Source organism: Microtus pennsylvanicus, chromosome 14 (assembly GCF_037038515.1).
Source record: "Microtus pennsylvanicus isolate mMicPen1 chromosome 14, mMicPen1.hap1, whole genome shotgun sequence".
NCBI classification, from domain to species: Eukaryota; Metazoa; Chordata; class Mammalia; order Rodentia; family Cricetidae; genus Microtus; species Microtus pennsylvanicus.
Window position 1 is genome coordinate 32,640,506 of NC_134592.1, and position 22,927 is coordinate 32,663,432.

The 22,927-nt window shown below is 49.9% G+C and overlaps 1 protein-coding gene across 7 annotated transcripts in view; it reads right to left on the reverse strand.

Annotated features, from left to right (window-relative positions):
- Positions 1–22,927, reverse strand: part of Rgs6 (regulator of G protein signaling 6) — a 531,193-nt gene that overhangs the window by 12,532 nt on the left and 495,734 nt on the right. For 5 of the 7 annotated variants that reach the window (XM_075947415.1, XM_075947412.1, XM_075947417.1 and 2 more), the window contains exons 16-17: positions 14,941–15,030; positions 11,271–11,324 (exon numbers count right to left, since the gene is read on the reverse strand). In XM_075947415.1, coding sequence (XP_075803530.1) covers positions 11,271–11,324; positions 14,941–15,030 — 144 coding nt within the window. The remainder of the gene's footprint in view (positions 1–11,270; positions 11,325–14,940; positions 15,031–22,927) is intronic. The other 2 variants (XM_075947418.1, XM_075947419.1) reach the window with 1 other exon arrangement.

Below are 22,927 nucleotides of genomic sequence, written 5' to 3' on the forward strand. Positions count from 1 at the left end.
ATCAAAAAGGCAGCGCACGCACCTGGGTACACTCCCGGTCACATGTATGTGCAGCCGTGTACACCCGCGCGCATGTCCACAGGGCAGGCATTCACATAAGCATCTCATGCAAGATACATAAGCAGCTATGAGGTTAATGGCAGAGATTTTTACATCAGCTTCCAACCGTGCCAACATTTGACAACACTGCAGACTTGAAGCCTCGGCCTTCGGACGCATATAAAACAAATTCTCAGGACAATCCATTTGTGTCACCCCTGTTTCTACCAACGCTGCAAGCAATAGGCGCCCACACCCCGGGGACCTGGTTTATGGAGATGTTTTGGAGCTTTCCCTGCCACTGGCTTCTGAGTCTTCCAACAGCCTTGCTGTATAATGAATGCTTTAAAAAAATAGAAACCGCTGTTTATCTGGCAGATGGAGCAACTGGCCTTGGTGTGCGGTTGTATCGCTCAGGGTGGGTCCAGGCAGACAAGCAGCTGAGAGGTGAGTTGCTCTGGAAATGCGGCTGGGAGGGCTAGGCTCAGAGGACTGGATTTTACATGTTTCTAGGGGACAAAACCATTCCTGGTCTGTGTCTGGACTAGGAGGCGTTTGAAGGTCCTGGGCCTCGGTGGCAGTCCTGAGGCCAGGTCTCGGCAAGGCAGCAACGTTTTAACTGTGGCCCTTCCTACCTCTTGGGTTGATGAGACTCATAGCTCCAAGGCTTCCTGGGAAGCCCTTAAGAGCCACAGGAAATAGGTCACGTGCCAGAGGTTGGCCTTTTGGGCACCATTGTCCCTCTCCATTCCCCAGGAAAGCAGATGATCCGAGCTAAGTTTAAAGTAGGCCAGTAATAAAAGCTCCCATGCACTGAGCTGTTACCATGCCAGCCACTGTAGTAAATGCACCTTGCATACAGTGCCACTTACCCCCCCCAACTATAAAATCAATAGAGATACCCACCTCACAGAATGCTGTTGCAAACGACATAAGACAGTAAACGGAGAACTAAGGCTGCAATTCTTGACAAATACTACTAAATAGTTGTCAAATGCATAGGCTGCAGTGTGCTGTGTGTAGAATTTATACTTCATCTCTTACTATTCTCTCTTTTACAGAGGGAGAAACTGAGGCTTAGACTATCTTCTCATGGTCATCCAACACAGGGGTAGAGTTGGAGGAGAGAACCAAAGTCCATCTCAAGCAATGTCCAGCCTGACAGGGTTAATTTAACACTGTGAGTTCCCAGGCAATGGCAGCCGTCACTATCATAATCTCATTTAGTGCTGACCTCTGCTCTGTGAGGCAGGATTTGTTAGGCCCCTCAGGTCCACGAGGGACTCTTCCAAGCTCTTAAAACCAGTATCGGGTAGAGCAAGTGAGTGGGGGTTCCATTTTGGCTGCCTGCTTCTGACTCACTTCCGTCTCTGAATTCCTGTAAGCACTAAAGGGACGAGGCTCTGGGAGAAGAAACAAGCAGGTCAACTGTGGGAGGAAAGAGACTGCAGACTGAGCATGTGGCCACGCTTCTGCCATTCAATCCTAGGTAGTTACTGCAGCTTCGTCGCAACCCAGCCCCTCCTCTAGTTAGGGACACCCGAAGAGGTAACTGGGTAGGAACAGGAGCAGGCTGAGAGGTTCAGAGAAGCCAGGTGAGAGGGCCCAGCCTGGGGCCAAAGATACTCTCCTGCTGGCAAGACACCGCACCAGACAGTCCTTGCCATCTCTGGAGCTCACGGTCCTAGCGGGAACCAGGTACCACACCTGGAAGAAACTTCTGAAAGGCAGGCCGGGGGCCCTGGTGGGTACCGCCCAACCCATACTCCTTGGTGGTCCTACAGACCTAGGAATTAGTCAAGAGAACTATGATTGAGGACTAGCAAATGATGGGCTCTGAAGCTCTGTATCATTACCAAGGAAACCTCCACCAAGTATATGACCTCTGGTCATGATCACCCACATAGAATAATGGTTGCCTCTTCTTCACGTTCTTTATAGATGCTCTGGAACCATATCGTAGCTATCACCCAGTACCAACTCTACCTGCAGACTACAGGGCTGTGCTTTTGGTTCTCGCTGGCTAGTCTGTGTGTTCAACAAGACATGGAGGGTCTACGAGCCCTCTGTTTGTGGGAGAGATGACGATTGGAGGCAGGTGCCCCTGGATCCCTGAATCTCCCCGCCCATACCTCCTAGGTCAAGGCCCCCTGCTGCTCCTGATCGGGGATTTAAAGGACCATCTGAGAACATAACAATCACCCACCCTGTCTGAGCTTTCTTCTGTGTTAAAAAAAAAAAATCTTGTTAAAACTTTGCTGACTTTCTCAGGATCGCCATGTTTAATGAGAGGCCTCAACGAATTTGAAAGCAAAAGATGAAGAGAGGGAAAAAGCCATGAGCTGTAATCACCATAATTACGCAATCCTGGGATGAGCTGAAAGCAGCCCCTGGTGAAGCTGGAGGGAGTGTCATCTACAATCCGGTTGGTTCTAGGACAGCTGAAAAGAATGTGACATGAAAGCCCTTCCTTCCCCAGAGCCAGGTCTAAGATGGGCTCCCTAGGTGGGACCAGGGAGGAGGGGTGGGCAGGGAGGGCAGTCTTTTTCTGGTCGGAAGCCCCTGGGGGCATGCTAGGCTCCTGGTGCTGTCTGCTGCCTCGCCTGGAATCCGCAGTGGCACTGGGTGGAAAGACCAATGCTTTTCTGCTTTCAACAAAATACCCATTCTGATGGGAACTGTGACAAGCCATGCTTTTTCCAACCCAGGGCCGGGATGCTCTCTGCTCCTGACTGTGCCCAGCCCCCTGTGCCCTTCGCCAGTTGACCTCCTTTCAGGCATGCAGAGGAGAGAGTCCTGTTGCCCAGGGCTCAGCTGCTGCAGCAGCAGCAAATGGTCAAGGTCAGCGAAGGGGAGAGGCATGGAAGATGTAAGGAGGGCAGAAATTCTGGAGCTTCAATTTCCCTTGCTTTCTGTGTGTCGTGTTTACTTGCTTTTTCCAAGGCAGACTCATGGATCCCTCTTCTCCGCTCTCAGCAAGCTCCCTGCTTATAACCCATTCACCTTTCCCACCGCTTGTAGACCACTCAATTAAACATGGCGAGACCCCTTAAGTAATTAGCATAGCCTGGGAAATTCCAATTGGAAGACATTATGGAATTTAGTGCAGAAAGCTCCCGTGCAATGTTCTTGGACCGTGGAGCTTATAAACGCTGTCAGAACATTCTCCCCACGTCTTCTATCCACCTGTTCTACTTTACCCATTGGGGCACGTCTAGATGGCCCATTTATTCTGGGAAACAAAGATGATCATCAGGTTTGCTTGAGGCCAGACACCCCCGCCCCTAAACACGGTTTCTCTGTGTAGCTTTGGAGCCTGTCCTGGAACTAGCTTTTATAAGACCAGGCTGGCCTTCAATTCACAGAGATCCACCTGCCTCTGCCTCCCTAGTGCTGGGATTGAAGGTGTGCGCCACCACCACCCGCCCGGCATGGCCAGACATCTTTATCTACTCCTGTCTCCCTTGTCATGACTTTCACAATCCCTTTCTCTTCTGAATTTCTTCTGACTCATCAAAACCCTGGATAGGATACAGAAGGTTAGCATGAAGATGCCCAGAGCAGCACAAGGCAGGGAGCACTCCTCTGGCCTGTGAGCATTTCCATTTCTGTTATCAGAGCCTCAAGCTAGAAATGATAGGTTGGAGAAGAGGGCAGAAGTCAACATTAGTTTCGATCTTTGGGTTGAAATCTAACAGTTTTTCTTTTTTTTTTCCCCAGTAGTAGGATGTCACTAGGGTCACCCAGGAAAAGGAGAACAGAATGCCCTGCCAAATGTTAAACCAACGAGGCCCGCTCCTGTTTGAGACTGTGCTGCTGCTGCTGCTGCTGCTGCACTCACAAGGACAGGGCCGCCTTGAGGGAGAGTGGCAGACCCACTGCTGTTTGGGCCCTGTCTATCTTCCCACCCAATAGGGAGCTGCCATCAATGCCCCAGTACCTTCTCTCCTTGGCTTTATGAAAGATGCCCGGGCACTGAAAGTCCCCTCTGCTGAGCTTGCTCTGCTCTCCTTCAGTGTCCCGGGTGGCCATTGGCTTCCAAGCAGCATCCTATAGACTTTTCCCTACAATGTGTACGTCGTAGGTGTGCCCTCCTCCTGCGACACCACGGCAACCTGAGACATCCTAGCTGCTTTAACAAAGGGAAGCACCTACTCCTTTGTTTTCACAGTGACTCATTAAGCCGGGGGAAGATCTGCACGTCTTATGGCCTTGCTTGCCAGTCCTCTGATCTTTAGCTTCCCTACTTCTCTTTCAACTCTCCAGTTTGGACAACAGACAGCATCCAGTCTCCTTGACCTTGGGATAGGTAGTCTCGTCCTCTTTCCAGGACCTATAAGCCCAGTAATGCCTTGAAGTGGCTCTCTCTAGTCTGTCCTGCTGACAGGACCAGGGTGGGTTTGTCCCCTAAAGAGGCATACACAGTCTCTTGAGTGATCTGCCTTCTCACTGGACAGATGGGAGCCCACGAGGTCCCCATGTGGGTGCATGGGGACAAGTGCCAGAGTCTGGTAGCACAGTGACAAGGAACAGGCTGGAAATCCCACAACCCCACCGGCCACCGCTAAAGAGGGATCACTTCCCAGCACGATGACTTTCCTAAGTGGGGGTGGTCAGGAGGCAACAGGATGGCAAAGGGCTCAGGTCACCTCCCAAAATAGATTCCTGCCTGGCACAGACAGTCTGCCCCTAGCCTGCCCACTGGGAGACTGGCAGGGATGAGGTCTGGATCGAAATCAGCTGCCAGCTGAGCCCTTCTGCCTCAGAGGACTTGGAGTTTCAGTCGGCTGTGAGGCACACTGGGGTCCGGGAAAGGCAGGAACAGTGATGTGGGGGCTGAGGGGAGGGAGGGCATCCCAGAGACTTGCTTACTCCAGTGTCCTGATGCCGAACTATACGCATAGTTCTTCTCTGAACTGGTACTGGGTGGCCAGGGCATTTTGGGGAGTGCTTTCAGTTGTCAGATTGTATCCTCAGTTGTAACAACTGGGGTTCTGGTGTCAGGGCCTAGGGATGATGACTTGCCCCCAAATGACAATGTATAGAAACCACCAAACAGACCCTGATGCCGCTGATCAGTTCACCAGGGTGTTGTCCCTGCCTTCCAGCAGCCCTGCTGGTTCAGTTGCTTTTACAGCTTATGAAAAACAGACTTCTACGCTTTCAATTTTATAGCTACAAACTGTGTGCTTTACCACACTTCCCATGGGCCGGAACAGAGGACCGAGAATAGAGGAGGCTTCGCCTCCCACTGACGGTAACGGTGACATCCTTGTCTCCCAGATCCCCTTACTCATCTCAAAACGTGCTCAGACTCAGGGTCCCCTGTCAAAGTACTGGGCATAGTGATGAGTCCCAGATGGCCACACTTCATTCTTGGTCTTGCAGTATATGGCACCCCTATTTAGCAGCAGCAGCACTGGGACACTGTCCTGCCTAGCTGACCTGAACCACTTGCCCCCAGACATCCCAACCCGAAGGAGGGAGTGCTGAGCTGGCAAGGCAAGATGGCACCGCTCCCTGTTCTGTGTGACCTCTGCCTGCTCTCCGGCTATTCAGTGCAGGAGTGAGCCATGGGTTGTCCTGTAAGACCGGGAGGTGTGGCTTCAGTCCTCCTGCTGGTGCCTGTCTGGGGTCTGTAAATACTTCTGACTCCCATTCTAGCCACCGCTCACCTCCTAATCTCCAGGGCTGTCAGACATGTCTGAGTCAGGTAACTAATGGGACAAAAAGGCAGCTTCTCTCCGACTTTCGGGAATGATTCATACGGCTCAGGAGTCCCAGTGTGGAGTGGGGCACACACCTGCAGAACATTTCCAACTAGACAGGAACGCCAGTGATTAACCAGTCCAAGTTATTATACAGGGAAGGCAGGGCAGGGGACAATAATTCTCCAGGATAAGTCATTTGCCTGGGATCACACAGCAAGGCAGTTGCTACTCTGCATCGAGGAGGCCCAGGAGGCATTGAGGCTGCTCTGGGGACACAGACCTTCACTCCTCCCCACCCATGTATTATGGCAGCTGTCTCTAGCTATAATACCCCTATGGCTGGATTAGATGGGAGAGGCTGCTTCTAACGTCTGGAACACTATGGTTTCAAAAGGACCCGAGGACTGTTTGCCATCAAAGGCAGTCCTGTATAGCTGTGTCAGTTGTCTCTAGCTAGAGACCTGAGAAGGTTTTCCGACCGAGGTCCAGGTCTAAGCATTTGCAGACTCATCCTCACCAGGCCGTTCCTCAGGAAATGGTGAGGCAGAAGGAAAGCAACCCTGGGAGCAAGTGATGCAGTCACAGGGTCAACTGCCCTGGTTCCCCAACCCTTCCAGAAGGCCAGTCACAGGGTCAACTGCCCTGGTTCCCCAACCCTTCCAGAAGGCCCCGACCTGGAGATGAAGTTATGTCCCTCAGAGCTGCCTGGAGTGAGGGCCCAGGGAGAGGCTGAGTCCTACATCCAGCAGGTTCTCTAGCTGTCTGTTGAGGAGGGAGGGGACAGGGGAATGACAGCTGGCTGATTCCCTGGGTTTCATCTCCACCTGACTTCCTCTACCCCCACCCTGCATTTCTTGGCAGGCAGGACAAAAAGCCCATAGTCAGAGATGCCACTGGTCATGTGCCAAGGAGCCCTCTGCTTCCAGCCCTCCTGTAGTCCAAGAAATACCATAGCACAGCCACCCTCCTTCCCTGGCCCCGCTCGGTACTTGTGTTCTGTCTTTGCCGCTCATAATTAAAACAGATGCAAGTCTTAAGGGGTAGCTGGAGCTTTAGTGGGGAAGGTAAAGGGGTGTGGCTGCCAGCTACACCGGGACCACCATTTTGTTCCACTCAAATGCCGCCACACTCTGAGATGTCTTCCTTGATACTATGTACAAGGGACAGGGGACTTTCTCCTCCTCCCCAGCTCAGAGTTCACACCAGATGGCTTCAGCTGCCATCCGAAAGAGGAAATGGCATTGCCGCTGCTCTTGGGCTAGAGCCTCTTTTACTTCCTCTCACCTCTCCTGCCTCTCCAGAATCCCCTGGTTCTTTATCATGGCCCTGCCCTGCGGAGATGTCAGCCTGCTATCTGTCTAGGGTTAGCTATCAACATCAAAGTGAGATCGGTGTGAGGAGACTTTCTGGCTGCCCACCCTCTTCTATTCCCATGTGCTATCATCCCTCGACCACAAAGCCAGGAAGGCAGCAGAGTCTGGCAGGCCAGTGGGCCCTGGACAGTGGTCTGCATTTGGACATACCCTTCCCCTTCAAGGTGCGTGATGGGTTTCCCACCAAAGGACCCCAGAGGGGATAGCACAAAAGGCAGCCCACAGTGATTGTCAGGTGTTTCCTAATGCCTGTGTCAAATATTACAGCCCTTGTAGAAAGACCAGCAAGAGATGGACTCTGGCTCACGAAGGGATCCCTGCCCTGATGACTGACCCCGCTGCTGACCTCTTGACAACTGCCACCTTGCATGCTAGGGAACCTTGGCCAGATGCCTTCCACAGGACATGGGATGGACCAACCTAGCAGCGATGGTCAGCCCAACAGCAGTTGAAGTGTGCACTGTTCCTGCAGAGGACTTGAGTTCAGCCCTCCGGTACCCACATCTGGGGTCTCACACCTGTCTGTGACCCTGAAGCCAAGGGATCTGACCCCTTTGTCTGGACTTCATGGGCACCAGACACATTCCCCCAGTGAATAAAATAAAACATGTAAGACAGAGTTAGTCAACCGAGCATTTGGTACTGGCCATGGAAACCTGGACCGCGTCTCGGTTGATATACGTTAAGAGTGTTTGAAAAAGTCCTGGTACATTTTATTTAGCTAAGGCCCATTTTTGTCTGGCTTGGCACACATGGCCCCTTTCTCTTACCTTGGAGTGTAGGACTCTCATCTTCCTGCTACTCAGAGCATGCTCCTGTCAGTAAGTCCCTAATATGCTATCTTCTGAGCAATTCTGAGTTTGTCTGCCCCTTTCTTTGGTCTCTCTGCACCTTCCACCTTTGCTGTCTACCTCTCTTGGATTCTAGACTTTTCTAAAACAGGATCCTTTGGTCCAATTCCATGTTTGAAAAGCCCTTTGAGGAGTTACAGTGTATCATCATCCTCTCTGAAGCTAGAGCTCGTTGAACAAGGGCCCCGTGGACAGTGGTGGATTACTCACTGCGCACAGGCGGCTGATGGTGGAGGCCGAGAAAAGCCTGTGATGAACGGCCTGAGGGGTGCACACGGGGCTGGGCCCACCAAAGGGAGTTCTAAGGCAGAGTGCACTACTACAGGTTAGCTGCAGGCCACCCCGGATTCTGATCCCGGCCTTTGCCGTCAGAGAAGCAGGGTTTTAGGTACGCTATATGGTCCCAGTCTGCCAGATGACATAATGCTGGCCACAACACCCTCCACATTTTCCTGGCACCTTAAAGCCCTGGGTGACTTCAAATAAAACTTCCGCTGGAGGGAGAAGCCCTCCCAGCACCGCTTCACCGAATAGCCAGGCCTCTGCACTCTAAGAGCGTGGCCTTAGGAACGCCTCCATGGAATGCTCAGCTACTCCTTAGGAATGGATGTCTTTGGCCTCTGACAGACAGCTCCCTCAATGTCATGACATGTCCTGAGACTCAGCCTTCTCTCTGCAGCTGTTCCTCCTTTATCAAGGAACGAATTCTCCGGGGGAGAATTCTGGACTTCCTGGACTCACAGTCTGACTAGGCTCTCTAGCCACTTGGATAAAATCCACCGTCAATTGATTAATTCTAAATGGCACTCAGCCCCATGCCCTTATTAGTGAACTGCTTTGCTTTTCCCTACAAGTTCTCCATCAGTGGCGAATATGGATGGTCTGCTTATCGATCTCAGGGACATGGAAATACCAAACCAGCCCTTCGTTTTGTTCATGGTAAGCAGAGGAAACACAAGAAAATCTTCCTTTCCTTTCTTATCCTCCTCCTCCTCTTCATCTTTATGGAACAATGTAAACCTTCTAGAGAAGCTGAACACTTTGTATGTATATCATATTCAGAAAACAGGCATATTTATGGGTTGGTTAAAATACTGGGATGTTGAGACCCTGAGTTTGAGTAGCAGAATCAGAAAGATGGTCTCTGGGGTTGGGGTGTTACCTACAGCTCACAAGGAGCAGGGAAGGGTCAGTGGCAATCCGCGGCTATCACGGAATCAGAAAGCCCAAATGTATCACCTAGTAGAGTCTTCCCTTCATGAAAGAATCTCTGGGAATTGCTCTAAAACCTGGGGCCTTTTGCCACATAAATGCCTAAGTCTCAAGAGCTTGGCTGTTTTTCTGCTTTCCAGCCGTTTCTTTGTGAATTCACATGGCATGCCAGCCATACGGAGAGGCAGGCACTTTCCTGTTCTGCTCATCAACAGACTTTTGAGGTCCACTGATCTGACAATACTTCCGAGGTGAAGGGACACCAATAAATGCCCTTCACAGATCTTCGCTGAGACTGTCTTTGCCTCTCCTGATACCCACTTCTCATGGGAAGCAACCTGAAGAAGCCCGCACATCTTGTCCACATACACCTCGTCCTCGCTGTCTACCTAAAGAGCGTGCACAGGGCTGTCCAAGCTCAGCGAGACCACAAAGAAAGCTCCCTTTTCTCAATTTGCACCTGAAAGTCCTGGTTGCCTCTATGGCTTGCTTTTAACTTGTCGGCTCAATCGCTAAACCTCTCCTATTTACGGCAGCCAGGCCACAGCTCAATACAGAAAGCCCCCCCCCCCCCCCGCTTTCTATGAAGCCATTGTGGTGGCCTATGAAGAGGTCCAACGGGCCTGGCCTCTGACAGTGCATGTGTCACCTTCATGACCACAGCAAACCAGCTGTAAGGACAAGGGGCCAACAGGTCTCCCGGTCTGCAGGTTTTCTCTTGTGAGAAAGCCTACCAAGACAGAGAGGTGCTTCGCTCTTTTAATTGCCACCTACCTCCCCTGAGGTGTGATGATGTATACATTTGGTGGATTCAAAATCACGGTTACATGTCGTTAAAATGCATCCTGCTACGACAGGAAAATGGCTACGTAGCTGTCAACCCAGAAAGCACTGAAAGGGCACTAATCATACAGCAGTCATGTTTTACAAGGACTTTGCTCTTCCACAGAGGTGGGGAAACAAGGCAAGTTAGCCTCGGTGGGTCCCGCTCTTTGGGAAGAGCAAGGTGGCCAGTTCCAAGTGCCCTGCAACTGCTATTTTGGTTGCTGATAGTTTGATATTAATAGTACAGGCAGGGTTCCATGAATTCAATGGCTTCTTCTAGACCAGTCAGTATGCATCCAGTCTTAGGCTTGGAGAAGAAGCCACCATGGGAAGGGGCGATGTTTCTGCCCTGTGCCATGTAAGCCATGGCATAGATCCCATAGGGACCTCACGGACTGCTCTTACCTGCCTCCCTTCGTGTCGCTGCCTCACCAAGCTGTTGTGGAAAGGGGAAAGGCCATTTCCCTGCAGGGACAGGGAACTTCTATCCTGTCTGTACTCCTTTATCAGAATTAGGGACTGGGGAGATTGGTAAACCCTTGGCACAATTATGGGACTCAGTAACTGTCTTCCTCCCCAGGCCGCACTATGCAAATGAGGCTGACAAGGGACCTCAAGGGCTATGGGTACTCATGCAGAGGCCACTAGCTCGCGCACACACACACACCAGCTGGACCACAGTGCCACACCCCATGCAGCGCGGTTGCTTCCTGCACACAGCAAAAGCCGCCTACACTGCAGCAACAGCAGCGACCCACACTAACACGACGGTCAGGGTTCACAGAGGGAAATTTGGATTTTTTTTTTTTTGAGGCGAGTGATGGTTCTCAGCCAATTTGGTTCGTGGTTTGTTCCAAGGCCTTCTCCCCAAGCCGCTGAAGAAGATGCTCAGATGGCCCAGCCCCAGCCCCAGCCCCAGGAGCAGTAAGGGTCCTTCCTCCTCAGAGCCTCAAAAAGAGGCCACAGATCCCATCCTGTGGCCGGGCACAGGCTGGGCCCTGAGCTGTGAACCTTCTGCAGCAGGTGTGTGGGGGGGGGGATGCTTGCCCTTTTTGCAATCCCATCCCTGGAAGAGAAGCTGCAGACACTGGCAAAAGAAAGGAGTGAGGGGAGAGGAGGGGAAGCACTGGACTCCCGCCCACCAAAAAAAAAAAAAAAAAGAAAGAAAGAAAAAGAAGAAAAAACAGGACAAAAAAGATCTGAAAACCCAAAACCAAAAGCAAAAGGAACATGGAGGGCAGAACACCGGCTGAACTTACCACACTGCGCGTGAACTTTTCTAGGGAAGTTCTACGACCTTGCTCACTTTCTGGCTTTAAGGGGGAGGAAAAAAAAGGGGGTAGGAAGAAAAATACAGGGGGAAAAAAATCTTCAGCTTTCACGTGATTTCTAAACAGCAGCAGCCACAGCTAAAGAACTAAACACAAAAGCCAAATGCGGCAAAACGGGCAGAGAGAAGCGGCCAGAGCTGTTGGCAGAGCTGATGAAGAGTAGGAAAACAGAAGCCCCGGAGAAACACACTGCCTCTCTGGCGCCCAGGGGAGTGAGAGGAGGGAATGGGCTTTTATAGAAGGGCCATGGGTGGTACTGCAGGGCCTTTGCCTTCTGGAGTGCCCTGGTGGCCATTCAAGATGGCTGCTCGTTACTCTCTCAGTTGGGCTCAGAAGCAGAGCCCTGGGTGGTTGTGGCCAGGAGGCCCCTGGGCCTCCGAGTGGTGACACAGAACAGACTAGCTCTGAGGGCTATCCATGTATGGCGGTGCTGGGATCCCAATGGGACTCTGGAAGCAGCCAGGGCTGAGTCCTGAATTCATCTGTGAGTGTGGGTCAGGACTGTTTTCTCTCTTGAGGATTTTCCTGCCTAGAGGAACAGCTGCTAACTTCAGCGCCTTCCTAATGATTTTCTGTGTCCTGAGAGCAAGCAGAGGCTACTCAAGTACTTTGCAATGACAAAGGGGGCTGAGGCCTCGGGAAACAAGCCTAGCTCTGAGCAGAAAACAGTTTCTCAGGTCCCAAGTGGTAACACTTCTAAGCTGAACTGGGGATGGCTTCAGGAGGCTCAGCATCCTCCTGGGGGAACTGTTAGTTCAGGTTCAAGGAGCAGAGGCAAGAGAAGGCAAAAGCCAAAAATGTTCTACTACAGGCCTCTCAGGAGGAAGAGATATGGTGCCTGCCTGAACCTTTCCCCAAGTTTCCTACCCAGAAAGAATGGAATTCTATCCCAAATGCCTTCTGTCTTTAGAGCCCTGTTTCAGCCTAAGGTTGACAAATTCAGAGGACACACACAGGCACACATGTGTGCGTGCGTGTGCATGTGTGTGTATACACACACACACACACGACAAATACTTGCAACTTGGGAACTGAAGAAGCAGCTGTCTGTAGGTCTAGAATGTGCTGGAAACAGGGGTCAGGCAAAGGCAGCCGTTTTTGGCATCCACCCATGCCCCCTACTGACTTAACCAAGCTCCGAAAGACAGAGATGAAGTTGCAGAAGGAAAACACAAGACAAATGACATGTGACCATAGAGTTGGGCTGGGCTTTCTTCTCAGATAGGATCTGTGGGATCCATGTCTGGTCCATACCCAGAGTCTGCTATGGAGGGGGACAAAGCTCAGCTCTCATCCTAAAGACACCAGAGGGCAGATATTGAGTCAAGTCAAGCAAGTTCTAGACCTGTTACTCTTATCCCCTGGCCACACAGTTGGGTTTCCCTTGAGCTGCTATGGAAACCCATCATCACTGCTACATCATTGTCAATCAAAATCCAGTTCACCCTCCTTTAGAATCTAGTTCTCCAGAGCAACACCCCTCTCCTCTGAGGATAGCAGAAAAGAGGAAGAGCCATTACAACAGAGCAGAAGTCAGAGCATAAGTCTGTGCTTCTAGACTCTACCAGGCATGGCTCTCAGCTGAAACAGGAGGCTGATTCTTAATCTCTGGGGCTGGAGGGAGGGTGGAGATCTCACACGCCATCAGAGGATAAACCGCAGCACCACTGGAATCGGAGGATGCTCTGGGCCTTCCTGAAGGTGCTGAGTTACAAGTCTGGTGCCTGGAGACTCTCAGGAAGACATGGATGGGAAAGCACCACTGTCTGGGGAAATAACTGCTCCATACTGAAGAGATGAGCAGGTACCCTGGCTTTCTGCCAGGAGAACATCCTTTAATTTGAGGGCTGTGGGGTAACTACTGAACTTCATTTGCAACCTTTCCCTCGAAGGGGTTAGTTGCTGCCCCATTCCCCTGGCCTCCTGACTGTTTGCTGCATTGGGAGGGATCTGCGAACTCAGCTAGTTTAGCCCGCTTCCTGGATTGAGGTGCATCTTCCCTCCCCACAATCTTGGGGAGACTAAATGGCGTCTGACCTTCACTCTAAATGCTTATGTAGCTAGGCACAGATTGGTGAAATTGCTAGAGCCTTAAATGAGCCCTAACTGGGGTCAGTTTAGGACACTTGAGTCTCAAGAAATAAAAAATAAAATAAATCTTCCCTTGACTTTCTCCCATGAGACTTAGGATTTAAGTGCCCAAAGTCTCTATGACCTTGATCTTTCTTCCAGTGCTTGAAAAAGTGGGCAGCAGAACCACTTGTGTGTGTGGGAGTCTCATCCCCCATCTACAGGAACCCATCCTCCAAAAAGGGAATTGGCCAAAGGTTTCATATTCTCCATCCCACGAGCTCAACTCCAATAGGGGCTTGGAAAGTAGCAGAGCTGAGCTTTTTTGACAGTAGAACTTCTGGAAGGTCTTTCAATTTTCTCAGAGTCTTAGGATTCTTAGGACAAGAGGTGGGGGTGTAAGAACAAGGAGGTAGAAGTAAATGCTCTCTAGGACCCTGGAGTTATATGGTACCAACCAGATGGGCAGATAGGCAAACATGTGGTACAATTGTCAGTACACAGAGAAGAGTGTGAGGCTGAAAAGGTAGCCCAACAGAAAGCCTGCAGATGGACAACCATGTGTTTGGGGACTAGGGTTTGGATACCAGCAGAAGAGAAGTGTGCGTGTGTGCGTGTGTGCGTGCGTGTGCAGTGAGAATGGAAGTTGTAGAATCTAGAGCAAGTTGAGTTACACTTGACCACACATGGCCTTCAGGTTGGAGCGGAAGTGTCCAGAAGGTTGGCGTGTTCACCAGACTCATGAGCCCTGCCTCTTGCCCTCCCCTTTCCTAGCCCATGTATCATTCTTACATTCCTTCCCCACCCCTTCCAGGCACTCTCATCACCCGCATGCTGAGGGGCTCCGGGCTCTGTGAACCAAGTCTCCAAGGGCTGTAAGAGCCATGATTTAATTCCAAGTGGAAGAGGAGGAGGAAGTGGTTGGGAGGTGGTTACTTCCTAGTTAAAGTAACCGGGAAAAACTTCAGAGAAATGGTGAGCCAGGCTATGACGAGAAGGGACCAATGCCCTATTTTAGTGATGATTCAGATGTCTGGTGGATCTGTTAAAACTGGCAAGACTTTCTTTCCCGGGGTGGGGGGTGGGGGTGTCCTGATCCTCACTTCATACGCTCCCTTTCTAGTCAGGTTGGAGAGGAAGGACCTGTTGGGAATGACTGAAGGGAACTGGCAGTGAAAAATCTCTTTGCTGTCCTAAGAGATTTGCTTGGGTCACTGCCAACCTGACATTCTGGAGTCGAGCCACTGTGGCAATGGTATTTTGGTCACCCTCCTCTCACTGTAGGCAAAACAGGCAGACAGAGGGAATGGGAACACGGAGGCAGAATGCCGTATCCTCGGTATCGGGGGAGGCTGGGACAGTAACCTTCCTCACTTGTTTTTGATTGGAGAGGGGCAGACAGAAAAGGGGAGAGAAGAAAAGAAAAGTAAATAAACAAAACCCAAGGGATGATATTCTCATTTTACACCAGCAGCAAGCAGCAGCGAGAGTCAACAGTGCTAAGACAAGCTTGCCCTTCCCAAGATACCTTCTTCTTGGCCAGCAACAGGTCCTGGTAAGCATTGGACCGCAGGAAGCGAGCGTAGCTGTCACTCTTCATCAGCTTGTAGATGTGCTCCTGGGGAAGGGAGAAGAGTAGGGAAAGAAAGAACTGTCAGCTGGAGCTAAAGCACGCAACAATCCGCCTGACCTGGGGGTGGGCGGGCACAGGAACCTAGGGACGTTTGAACGGAGCTAGGAAAACTTGCGGTGTGTCCCACCTCTCCCATGTCACATGTCAAGAAATAAACAAGCAAAATGACATTTTCTCTTACAGAGCAAGAGGTCTGTATCTCAAAGGATTTGTAATCAGGTCTTAGTGTCATGTTGGGGTCTGCAGTGGTTAAAGCTGCAGTAGCAACAGCTGGAGAGAATGAACGACTGGTATTGCTCCAAAACTGGGGAGACTCGCAAGGTAAATAAATATGACCAGTGAAAACGTTGCTCCTCAGGCATACCATCTGATCTCATTTATAGAACAGTCTTGAAAGGACAGATTAGAGAGCTAGAGAACAGATTAGTGGTGGCCAGAAGTTAGGAATGGGGCAATAGGTGGTTAGACAAGGCAACAGGAAGGATCTTTGTGGTGACGGGTGGTTCTGTATCTTGGCACATCTGCACAGGTGATACAGATGTGAAAAATGAAGCACACACATACGTGAGTGCAAATACAACTGGCAAACCTGAACAAAAATCAATGGATGGCGGCGCCATTATTACAATAAGTTACAATAATCACTCTACTCCAGAGTTGCAAGATGTTACCACTGGGGAGCTGGATGAAGGGTCCATCTCTGTAGGTCTTTAACAACTTTCCGGGAGTCTACAAGTGTCTCTAAAAAGTACAGCTTCAAAAAGTAGCCTAGAAGGTCTGAGGGAGACGGTCCAGTGGATAAGAGCTCATGTTGTGCAAACATCAGGACCTGAGTTTGAACTCCCAGCACCCATGTAAAGAGCTGGGCATGGCTGTGGGTACCTACAAATCCAGTGCAGTAGGGGGCAGAGACGGGTGGGTTGGATCTCTGGGGCTTGCTGGCTGCCAGTCTAGTTTTCGTATCAGTGAGACTCTGTCTCAAGGAAATAAAGTGGAGACTTAATAGAGCAGGATACTGGACATCCACCTGTGGCTTCTGCATGTGCACACACAGAGACACACACACGGAAACAATATGATTGAATCGGCCTGTGTACATCAGGGCCATCATTTTGGTCTGGAAGGCGACCCTTCATGACTGGCTCATAGAGCATCTGGGCACACACGCCAGGCCTAAGGGCAGCATCTAGGAGGAGGCTACTGCTGTGGCTGCGTCCCCAAGGCTCTGAGAAGACCCACACCTTTGGCCCAGCATATGACCCCTGGCTTGCAACTAACTCCTCCAGGCACACGTTATTTCTCAGAGTCTATTCTTCTCAAAGGCAGACAGTCCCGGCCTGCAAACAGAGAGGCATGGAGGAAGGATGGTTTGTCTATGGAGGTGAGCCTGTCTGGCCCAAGAGTAGTGATACAGGGAGGGAGAGTAGGGCCATCCAAGATGGTGGAGTATTAGTTGGCAGCTGGCCTGGTAAAGGAAATTTTGTCCCTTATAGTGTTCCCTGCCCCTTCAGAAAGCTTGGCAATGGCCTCAGTGCCAAAGGGAATGGAGTTCTGGTCAGTGAGGAGAGACAACCCAGCTGGAAGTCAGGGCTTACCCCTGGGAGCCTCTTTCTGGCTTCTCTTCCCAGAGGACACCTTGTATGGAGGTGGCAGAGACCTCACATCAGTTGGGGAGATCACGTTTTTTTCTTCATTTTAAATAATTTTTATTTGTAACAGTGTTTTGCTTACATGTATGTCTGTGTACCATAAGATGTCAGAAGAGGGCATCAGATCCCCAGGAACTGACAGTTGTGGGTACTGGGAATCAAACCCAGGTTCTCAAGAAAAGTATCCAGTTCTCTCTTTCTAGCCCTGAGGATTGGGGTAAGGTGGGGGACTGCAGGAATTTTTTGGGGGGTTGGGGGTGGCTGTAGCCTGACTAGAGAATCCTGGAACAATGGCCAGACTGTGCCAAGACGTCTCCTGACCCAGCATAAAAGACACATAGCCAAGACCCAGAATTAATCAAGGTGCCCATCAGTTTACAAACAGATAAAGGACATGTGGGAAATATATTTTACACACACAATACACACACACTCACACACACGCACGCACACACGCACACAGTCTTTAGCCTTGAGGAGGAAAGCTGCCCTTTACCAAGGTGTAGATGAACCACCTAGGTGAAATGCAATGAGTCAGGCACAGAATAACAAATTCTGACTCTGCTTACACGGGAAGCTAACACATCAGACTCATGAAAGCAGAGAGAGAGAGAGAGAGAGAGAGAGAGAGAGAGAGAGAGAGAGAGAGAGAGAGAGAGAGAGAGAGAGAGAGAGAGAGACCGCTGCCAGAGACTGCCGTGTGCAGGGGAGGGAGCCTGGGGGATGCTGGCCACAGGAGACACTTCCTTTAGACAGGAGGGATAAGTTCAGCATATCTAGAGTACACCATGGCTGACTACAGTTCACAGTATCTGGTCATTGTGAAATTTTGATTTAAAGTTTACTTAATTAAAATAAAACAGCCTGTGGAATGATAACCATGTTAGATTACTTGATTCAGACATTTTCAGTGTACACACGTTAAAATATGTTGTACACCATGAAAACAGATGACGTTTTATCTGTCAGTTATAAATAATGAAAAACAAAAATGAAAATGGAACAGAAGAAATAACATTGGCTATACCAGGAATATCTGTAGCCCATCCCCAGCAGAGCCCCAAAGGGTCCTGGGATCAGCTTCTTTCTTCCTAAGATGCCCCATATTTACAAAAGTTGGGTGGCCATATCACAGACATTGAGAGAAACAATAAATGGGACCTCCTGAAATTGAAAAGCTTCTGTAAAGTAAAGGACATGGTCAACAAGACAAAATGACAGCCTACAGAATGAGAAAAGATCTTCACCAACCCCACATCAGACAGAAGTCTGATCTCCAAAACTATAAAGAACTCAAGAAATTGGTCATCAAAAAAAATTATGCAATAAAATATGGAGTACAGACCTACACAGAGAACTCTCAACAGAGGAATCTAAAATGGCTGAAAGACACTTAAGGAAATGCTCAACATCCTTAGAGAAATGCAAATCAAAATAACACTGAGATTCCATCTTACACCTGTAAGAATAGCCAAGATCAAAAACACCGATGACAACTTATGCTGGAGAGGTTGTGGGGTAAAGGGAATACTCCTCCATTGCTGGTGGGAGTGCAAACTGGTACAACCCCTTTGGATAACAGTCTGACAATTTCTCAGAAAATTATGAAACAACCTTCCTCAAGACCCAGCAATACCACTTTTAGGTATATATCCAAAGGATGCTCAATCATACCACAAGGACATGTGCTCAACTATGTTCATAGCAGCATTGTTTATTATAGCCAGAACCTGGAAACAACCTACATGCCCCTCAACTGAAGAATGGACAAGGAAAATGTGGTACATTTACATAATGGACTACTACACAGCAGAAAAACATAATGACATCCTTATATTTGCAAGCAAATGGATGGATCTAGAAAATATATCATGAGGTAACCCAGACCCAAAAAGACCATATATACTCACTCATAAGTAGCTTTTAGACTTAAAACAAAGAACAAAAAATAAAAAACAACAACAACAAACCAGCCTACAATTCACAATCCCAGAGAACCTAGACAACAATGAGGACCCTAAGAGAGACATACATAGATCTAATCTACATGGGAAGTAGAAAAAGACAAGCTCTCCTGAGTAAATTGGGAGCATGAGGACCATGGGAGAGGGTTGAAGGGGAGAGGAGAAGAAGGGAGGGGAGCAGAGAAAAATGTACAATAAAACCAAAAAAATTAAAAAAATAAAGTTGGGTGGTATTCTCACCAATGGAAAGGGACAGGCAAAGAATGCAGCGGAATTAGCGGCTGCTTTGGAGACTGTGTTCTCAGTGAACAACCTTAATGTGAAATATTTTTCAGAAAACCTCACAGAACTTATCCAGCCCCGCCCCTCCCACACCAGTTTAAGTCCCTGGATGATAGGGACAGTGTGTCTTCATCTTTTAGAGAGGCATCCTGTCCGCCACAGGGTCAAACATTTGGTTGTGTTTACACCATGCTGTGGGTGATTTGGCTATAGCTTAAGCATGCTCCCCCAAGGCTCAGAACCCAGTTAGTGCCTGTAAGAAAGCTGGGTTCTCACCCCCTCTCTCATCATGACCTCTCTCCTCACACACGCTCCCTGCCATGTTGAGACATAGCAGGAAGGCCCTCACCAGAGCCCCAACAGATAGGGTTGCCTGATCTTAGAATTTCAGGCTTCAAAACCGAATCAAAAACTTTCCTGCTCTGCGACACACGTATCCTTCATTAGTTTGTTATAGAAACAGAATACACGCTAATGCAGGGTTTTCTTGTTCACTAAAATGCTTGCTTGAGTTTAATGTTCAATGTTGCTTTAATTTATGAGTGGCCTAAGCAACTACTTACTTGCTCTGTCTGGGAGGAGAGGATCATATCCTCATGAAGGGTTGTGAACCTGTGAACCTCTGAACCTCTTAGCACAAACACTCTTTCTCTTCCCCAGAGCCTGGATCTAGGGTGCCACTGGTCTTGGTTTTCATTCGATATCTCTAAATTGATTTACCTGCCACGCACCACACCCCCATGTCTGCGCTCTGTGCACGGGCACCCAGTTCCCAAGCTTTGGGCAAGGGGGCTGGAGGCTAAAATACACAGACACACACAGTACAGACAGAGAGACAGCGACATGGGTCATCCTTGAATTCCCCAAGAATGCCCCCTTCATTGTGTCCAGGGGAAGCTTATATAAGGATCCTTAACTGCCCCAGCCAAACCCACCAGAAACCACTCTCCTGCCATCAGGAACTCCTGAGGGTCTCGTGCTCAGAGCAGCTGTAGGCACTCAGATCAGGGGAAAACAAGTTGTTTACAAGAATTTCAGGATCTGGGGTCTCACTGCTTCCAGCATCTCCCCTCTAAATTTTTTATAAAGCAGAAGACCCCCCCCACCCCCCGACCACACAGCCTTTTGGTCTCTACTGATTCACTTTGGCCAACACTCTATTGAACCTGTACTCAGGAGAGTACTGGCTTTTAGGGAACACAAGAGAGCAACTTAAGCCTGTAAGACAGGTAGATTCAAGTATCCCAGAGACTGTTGGTTCCTCATACTATTTCCCACACACACTCTTCCCCTTAAGTGAACAGAGGTGCGTGACCATTTCAGACTCGGGACTTTTAGGAGTGGCTTTGCCATGACCCCAGGAGCAGTCAGAAACCACCGCTCCTTCAGCAGTCCCCTAAATAACATACCCCAGCTGCCATATGCCCGTGGCTCATTCATTCTTGTCAGCTGAGTGCATGAAGAGGAGGGGAACTCAGGGAAGCAGGCTTGCTGCTCTGCAACCACTGAAGGGGCCCCACTTAAATTATCTTCAGGGGAGAGGTGGACGCTGCACCTCCCCACCGAGCTGGAAGGTGGAGGGGGGGCGGGGGGATCCCGTCCTGGCCGGTTGCCCCAGGCTGGGACAGAGGTCCAGGCCAATGGGCCCTGAGGCCCACGCTGGAAGCAGGCCTAGCGTTCTTGCCTTGTTAGTCCTTGAGGCAGGCCCCGGGGTTTGCATGCGTTGCAGCCCCTCAGCGCCCGCTGCCTGACTGCCTGGAGCCGCTTGGCCTTGGAGCCGCAGCCGCTCACACTCCACTGCAACATTACAGGAGGTCTCAGGGATTCGAACTACATGAATATCGGATAAATCCTTAGGCTCTCATCGTATGCGGAGACAAAAACAGAACCTCCTTTCCAAAACAAATTCTTAAGCCCATATTTTAAAGTCAAAATACCTTTCTTAGCAGTTCCTAGAATCAAATGTCTTTCTCCAGACCAGAACACAAAAGACAACACAATCAACATATCATACATCTGTACACATTTATCTTTTTAAGCTCTATACATTCTATCTTTTCCCAATACATACGTCCCCTCCGGCCGGGCACAACCCTGTTCATTTACCCCTCTTTCTCGGTTGAACTTCACTTGCTGCCTACATGGCGCAGAAACCGAAACCGAGCAAAGGACGTCAGGATTAACACATATACCCCAATCCACTCTCACCTTCTGAGGGCGACCTCTCAGCGTTTCCTAGTTCCTGAAATCTGGGTGGAGCCTCCAATAGCCGCGCCCCGCACCCCCGTGTCTGCGCTCTGTGCGCTGGCACCCAGTTCCCAAGCTTTGGGCAAGGGGGCTGGAGGTTAAAATACACAGAGAGACAGCGACACGGGTCATCCTTGAATTCCCCAAGAATGCCCCCTTTATTGTGTTCAGGGGCAGATTATATAGAGATAGCCACGCCCCAGCCAAACCCACCAGAAACCACTCTCTTGCCATCAGGACCTCCTGAGGGTCTCGTGCTCAGAGCAGCTGTAGGCACTCAGATCAGGGGATTACAAGAAATTCAGGACCTGGGGTTTCACTGCTCCCAACATCTGCCATTACAATCGTAGGTGCAAATGTTAACTCTGAGTAAAGATGACTTACTGTCTTTTTTCTTTCTTTTTTAAAAAATAAAGTATCATCTCTGTCTGGCTAACAGAGCCGGTGGCTCCTGAGTCATCGGCAAAGGCCTGTCCCAAGATCTGGACCCTCTCCAAATCCAAACAATGCATCTCTACTGCTGCTTCTGGCTTCTTCTGGGAATCTAAATGCTGAGGCTATGCTTTGCAACCCTCTGCTCCCGGCAAGGTAGGAGGAGACCTCTCCTAACCCGGCCTTTCTGACCTCAGCCACAGACTTCAACCCGGATCTACTTAATTCCTATTCCCTCAATGCAGCCAGGAAAAACCTGGGTTCATCAACAAAACTGACCTTGTCACCTGAAACGGAGCAGGAAAAGGAAGGTGTTTAAACACTTAATCATGGCTTCGTTCACCAGATATTATTGAGCATCTAGTAGATGCCAGGCGCTGAGTCTGACTGTGAGGTTGTAGTCTGACTAAGACAAAGAGAACTTAGCATCTATAGACAAGAGGACTCTCCACCAAGACGCACATAGCCATTTGAGCAAAGGGCTGCAAAGGTGTCCAAGCACAGCCACTATGCTTGGGTGTGGCTGGGGCTGAGCGGATCTTCCTGGGTGGGGAATGGCTGGCCATCGACTGGAAAATGACTCCCCAAGGTAGGAGGGTCTGAGCAGACACTGAGAAGGTGTGTCTTAGCTCTATAGGAGCCAAGGGGAGGGGGTAGAGCCGGTACAGAATGATCCCACAGAGCAGGCAGACAGTGGGCTATGGCTCACTCTCCAAAGTGTGGACATCACTGTTACCTTCTCTAAGTAGCCAACTCCAAAGTCACACACCCAGGCAAGGGCAGTGTGAGGGAAGGGTAGCTGCCATGAGCTTGCTCTCTCTTATACCTTTTTACTAGCATTATGAAGCCTCAAATCACCCTACATGAGTATGTACACACACACACACACACACACACACACACACACAGAGAGAGAGAGAGAGAGAGAGAGAGAGAGAGAGAGAGAGAGAGAGAGAGAAGTAGCCCTAGCATCCTAGCATTCAGGTCTGACAAACCAGGCTTTTGACACTCTGCAGGTCTCCCAGGCCCCCTATGGGGGTCATAGCGCCAGCTTCCCTCTGGCTTGAGCCTGGCTTTCCCACAGCCTAGGGATTTGGTGACTCCCTTGTCCTGTTCCTCCTCCCCAAAACAAAGAAATGTTGCCTTTGATGTCAGGAAAATGTGTTCCTTCCAGCTTTGTCTAGGAAACACAAAGACAGTAAACAGGGGGTGGGTGAACCCAGAACTGAGATTTTTTCTGGGAATAAGAATTAAGATCAGACTCAGGGTCTCTGGCCATTTCCCAAATACAATGAGTTTATCACCGCC